We start from the raw sequence: 5,960 nt of genomic DNA, 5'->3' as shown, positions 1-5,960 counted from the left end.
CGCGATCATTGGAGAATCCTGGACGTCATTACTTTAAGTGTCCGAATAACCCAATAAATGTACATATAATATATTCATCCTTAACTTGTCAAATTCAGCATAAATATAGTTACTACAAATACTTTTACTGAACCCTAACATTCTACTACAACAACTAGCCTTGCGAAAAATGGAATGGGTGGTGTGACGAGTCTCTTCCAAGCAACGCTTTTGTCCCACGTCCGAATGAGATACATGGTGTTCCTTTCGAACTTTCAATTGTCATCCCTACGTTGATTGCTGACATCGCAAACCTCAAGGCTGAAAATCGGGAGATTCTCAACTTAGTGAGGACACTTCAGACAGTCATGATTGCCATAGGAGTTGTCCAACTATTGTTGCTTTGTCTTAAGTTTGCCTAGATGAACCTGACTTGTTGACGTAGTTCCATAGTTGGACTCGTAATCCTTTTGTTTTAATATTGGTAATCGACTTTTGACTTGTAATGTGCCTTATGTTAAAGTGCCTAAATTTATGTAATCAACTTGTGACTTAAGGTGCATAGTATGAAAAAGTTAATACTTGTTTGATGTTTTATATCTCCTTTTATCTTTCGTAACTTTTAATTTTGTGGCTACATTGGATTTATACCACATAGTAAACTGTAATATTGTTATATTTTTTGCTTTGTTTAATATACGTGAAGACATGATGTCCCTTCGTAAGAGGATGAACCTTGGGAAGAAGGTAGCACCAAGTGGCACTCATCGCCTTGGGGTTATGCCTCCCAGAACATACAGACCCGGAAGAGCTAATTGGGATTCACATATGACAAGGCTGTTCTTACAGCTAGCCATAAAGGAGATTGAAGCTGAGGGTAAGGGAATGACACAACTTTCCAACAATTCGCTGCACAACATTGCTGCAAAGATTAGCGCTAGGACTGGAGAAGTGATCAATCTCAAACAATGTAAGAATCAGTATGGCGTCTTAAAGCGGGATTGGCAGGCATGGATATTACTGGCTGATTCTAGAAAAGGTGCAACAGGCCTGGGTATGAATCCAGTCACGGGTACTTTTACAACACCTGACCATTTTTGGGCTAACCTAATTGCGGTAAACACTTTCTCCAATCTAAAAGCTTTTATTCATTTATTTTTCTTGCATAACATATGTGCATGACAACAGATTAGAACTTTTACTTGGTTAAACACTTTTTCTCCAATTCAGAACCTTTTTATATGTTTTTCTTGTATAACATATGTGCATGACAACAGATTAGAACTTTTACTTAATTAACAATTTAGGTGAAGCAACGTAAGGAAAGACAAATCTCTCAATGATAAAATATTCATTTTGCAAGTTCTAGCTCCTCTCTTCCACAGTCTAATATATCTAAAATTAGCACAGTTTCTTTGGTCTCTATGTTATAAGACGAAGTTTTATGTTTTTCCCTTTCTGGTTTCTCCAATTCTCCAATTCTTTTGCTGATTAAAGTAATGGTGCCAAATTATTTTCTGTTTTGCCTTGCGGTAAATCTTTGATTGCCCGCTACTTTTGTCTAGTCTTCACATGGCAACAGTGAAGTCTGCCATGCTTTACATGTTTTTGACCAAAAAAATAGTATCGAAGGATCAAAGCTCACAAGCCAAACAGTGAACTCTGCCATGCCTTACATGTTTTTGATCAATAATGGTATTCAAGGATCAGAATTCACATGCCAAACAGTGAACCCTGCCCCCATTTTCAGCTCCAGGACCATTATGTAAAAGGAGGAACAAGGCAATCGGACAATAGATTTGTCTGCTGTGTTGGCCTTGATTTTTTATTTTCCATTTCACCTTTTGCAGCCTTTTCAGGCTTTTAAGAATGTCATTTGCTTTTTCATCTCGCCCGGGGTTATAAAAACATGGTACAATGCATGCAATATTATTCACCCACAAGTTAAAATCATTGACCAGGTCATACTCTATCCTAAACATTTCTGTTTTAGCATAGAATTATACTTCTCAGATTGCATTTTTTACTTTAATTATGTGAATGTCTTATGTGAACTCTATCATGAAGTTACCTTGCCATTATGCTGAACTTTTTATTGCTTTATTTGTTAATGCATTAAAAAAATTGTCACTGCATTATAGTGATGGTTTACGTGTTTGCCACTGCCTTTTTTGCCACTACATTATATTGACAACAGAGATGTTTTCTATGTGTAACTTATCTATGTCATGCTATATGTATTTATGTTTTGGTGTGTCTCTCTAGCAAAATGAATCTGTGGCAAAGTTCCGCGACCATCCGTTGGAGCATGAGGAGTTGATGCAAAGGGTATTCGAAGAAGTTATAGCCACTGGCTCAGTACAATGCACTTTGGGAGCGAAGGGGGAGCTTGGTATGTTTGCAGATGGTTGTCGAGCTTTGACTACCGACAATGACGACCGGACTGATACGGATGGTGAGGGCAACATGGTTGGAATAGAAAGCGGAGAGGAAATTGGTAGTGAATATACAAGCACAACCCCTGAACATGGTAGGGGAACCCCCTTTTGCAGTCAACAAGGTACTAGCAACCCCGTTTTCCCTCAATATGGTGGTACAACCAATCCTTTTTCCCCTCAACATGGCAACCATAGCAGCCCATTTTTTCCTCACCATGGTGGCACAAACACCCCTCCTTTCCCTCACCATGCTGCCACAAACACCCCCCATTTCCGTCAACATCTTAGAACAAGTCCCCCACCTTTCCCTCAACATGTACATGGTACACACACCACCCCTTTTTGGAACCTTGGTATAACAAGTACCCTCCCTTGCCCTCAACCCGAAATCAGATGCTCCCCCCCTTTATCTGAACATAGTACAAACACCCCCCCTTTTTTGAGAGCTATGCCCATATATCCCGGTTACAACTCAAGTGGAACGGAACAGAAAAGCACGTCAAGCAGGACAGATGCTCTCTCGCAGTCCATGACTAACATTTTGGAAACCATGATTTCGAGGCAGAATCAGTACAGATCCGTGATTAAGCACGGATGTAACATGGTGGACATAATGAAGATCCTTGGTCAAATGGAGTATTTCCAACAAGAACCCGTTCCCCCGGTCTATTGGTGGCTTGTTGACTGCTTGTCCAATGATCCCATGAAGATGGATGTGTTCTATGGCTTGCGAAATGATGAACAGAGGATTGCTTTCGCTCAACGGGAGCATACAAAGGCAATGTTAGCACAATCATGCGAACAAGGCAACCCAACTGAGACTCTCCCTCCTTGGCACCCGCCCCCTCAGATTTAAATATTTCATTATTGGAAACATTAGCACCTATGTTTGTTTTTAATTTGTAGTGGCAATATGTTTGATATATGTTTTCCATGTTGGTGTTTTTGGACTTTAAAAATTAGGATTGTGTGCCCTTTTATCCTATACTATCGTGGTTGAATTTTCATGTATGCTTGAATATGTGACAATCATGATTTGCTACATTCAATGGATTGTTATGAATTGTGTTTGGTAATATATTTTCAGAAGAGATTAGTCCACACATCCACGAATATCATCAACAGTAGAGGTCGAGATCGGAACTGGGCCTTTCAATTGCGTTCGACCTGGTATACATTTTTCTTGTTATGGTTAAAGTATTACATGCTAATTGATTCCTTTATTTTTGTAATGGGCAATAGTGTAAAAAATCGTATGAAGATGTTAGGTTACCAAACATAGTGTTAAAAACGTATTATGTAGCATATTCGAAAGGTTAATCACAGTATGTCTTGTTTAGCTCCTTCCTCAGGTGAAAGAAAGCGGTCTTGATGCTGAGATTGAAACTAGCAGTTTTTTTTAAATCAATTCCATTTCCACTCCCCTTTCTCATTCAACTGGCTAGAGTAGCGTAGCAATTACCATGTCTTAACCCTTTTGGCTTAGCAGGATAACAGTTCTTTTGCGAAAAAATAGTTGGCTTGTTGTAAATGGACAAAATACAAATACGAATAGCTTGCATGAATAAAGCTCTGGGACCGATGACTTTCCTTGGGCATTTGCAAGTGTGCTAGATCAAATTTGCATTTTTTTTTCTACAAATCATCATATTTCCAAAAGTTTAAAATTGTACCATCATTTCATGACAACAGTCAAATTGAAATTTTATTCCTCAACAACGGATTGTTTTTGTTTGTAGGGGTCATGGATAATCCAAGTTGGGGGAACTCTGAAAGTGCAGATGACATTGGAAGGGGGACGTTCAACCTTGGTAGTTTTAAGAGGTTATTGAAAACTGGAGTTTACCCAGAAAATTATCCCAACTTTAACTCTAGAAACGGAGGGAATGAACTTTCCAACTTTTACTATCCTAGAGTACATCAACAATCGAACGAGCTACACCAAAATGGTGAGGGGTACGCAAACATGCCATGGGTGAATAGGTTTGCCACTATCGGGCAAGGCGATGCAGGACCACGTGACAATGTTCCACGTATTCAATAATTTGTGGAGCAATATAATTCTTCGCCTCACTTGCATGCATCTTCTGACTTTCGGCAAAGTCACAACAGTAAAGGTCATGGAACTAAGCCTTAGGCCAGATATGACAATGGGAGTGGATGAATGTCACAACCCCGATTCTAGAAATTTTGTCGAGTCATCGTGACCGGCCGATGAGTCCTAACGCTCATCTAGGCCTCTTTTTCATAATTAAATTTGGAGACAATGTTATGAGAAAAACATAACTGTTTTATTTCACATACCCTTATTACAAAACCCAAGTCTTTTAAAAAGATAACTTCTTTACAATATCTACACAAAAGTATAACAAGCATATCCCAGGGCAGCAGCAACTCCATCTCTATTCTTCATTATCTGTAAAAATTATCAATTTTCATAAGCCAAATGCTCGTGTGAGATACAAATACAAAAGTTACACGTTTTATACCATGGAAACAATTTTAACACAAATGTTTGCATAATCTGAAACAAGTAATCTTATGATATTCATCCAACAGCCTAATCTTTCTGTAGGGGAGCGACCCCTCTTGTTGTGTGAAATGATCAAGTCACTGGCCACTAGGGCCCTATTCTTTCCGTCCGTATAACTCCATTATGTGTTATGGTATCTTTTTATGCATCCCCCAAACTCGGGACAATTGTCTGGATGCATCAATAGGTCATCCCCTTTGTCTGACCGCTTTCATTTTCTAAGCTTAAACTTTACAGCGTCATCACCTCTGTTTGACGTGCTTCTAACATGAAAAATTTATCATATCTTTTCCCATGGCATATCTAAAAAAATTATAATCTTTTCTCAACACAAAATTATGCTACTTTATAAAGGAAAATCATGTAACTAGAGTATAAGTATCTCACCTTAGAATTCTTTGTTACGTATACTTGTTAACCTCTGGACAACGTAGTGGTAGCTCAGTGAAAGAAAACTAAAGCACGGCTGGGAGTCCAGTACCTCTTTTCCCTTTATTCAATACTAATCTACTACTATTCAGTACACATTTCTTTCTTCCCTTTTTTTTTGCCGTACTTAGTAAGTAGTAATTCTTTGCTATTTTTTGGCCATGAACCTAGAATAGGGCTTCTATTTATAGGCTTTCCATATTGGTCTAGCCCTGACACATGGCTTCCTAATTAGCATAACTTTGACACTTGTGTGCCTAACTTAATTTAATTTGGACACATGGTTTCTTAGGTGGCAATATATAAGCATGAGATGGCAATCTCATGTTTCCTAGAAAACCACAGAACCTCTAGCCTACTTCCGTATTTATCTGCTTTATCTTTCTTTTTTCTTTTTCTTTTTTTTTACGCGTATAGCATGAAAATATTCCTCTTTTTTTTATCCGAAAATAAGCTAGATAATTTCAAGCGCCGATTCCAACATTGTCTTCACTTTTAGTCGAGTCACATATGTATTTTGGGTCGGGGTGTTACATCCTTCCCACCTTAAGAAGTTTGGTCCTCCAAACTTGCATACACTT

The 5,960-nt window shown here is 38.5% G+C and overlaps 1 protein-coding gene across 1 annotated transcript; it reads left to right on the top strand.

Annotated features, from left to right (window-relative positions):
- The first annotated feature begins 579 nt into the window (after positions 1-579).
- LOC131326917 (uncharacterized) lies at positions 580-3,309 on the top strand. The gene is made up of 2 exons (XM_058359829.1): positions 580-1,095; positions 2,245-3,309. The coding sequence occupies exons 1-2, from the start codon at positions 688-690 to the stop codon at positions 3,271-3,273; spliced, it is 1,437 nt and encodes a 478-aa protein (XP_058215812.1). The 5' UTR covers positions 580-687; the 3' UTR covers positions 3,274-3,309.
- Positions 3,310-5,960: the final 2,651 nt, after the last annotated feature.

The sequence above is a fragment of the Rhododendron vialii genome, chromosome 5a (assembly GCF_030253575.1).
Source record: "Rhododendron vialii isolate Sample 1 chromosome 5a, ASM3025357v1".
In the NCBI taxonomy this organism is placed as follows: domain Eukaryota; kingdom Viridiplantae; phylum Streptophyta; class Magnoliopsida; order Ericales; family Ericaceae; genus Rhododendron; species Rhododendron vialii.
This window is presented reverse-complemented; position numbering and strand designations above follow the sequence as displayed.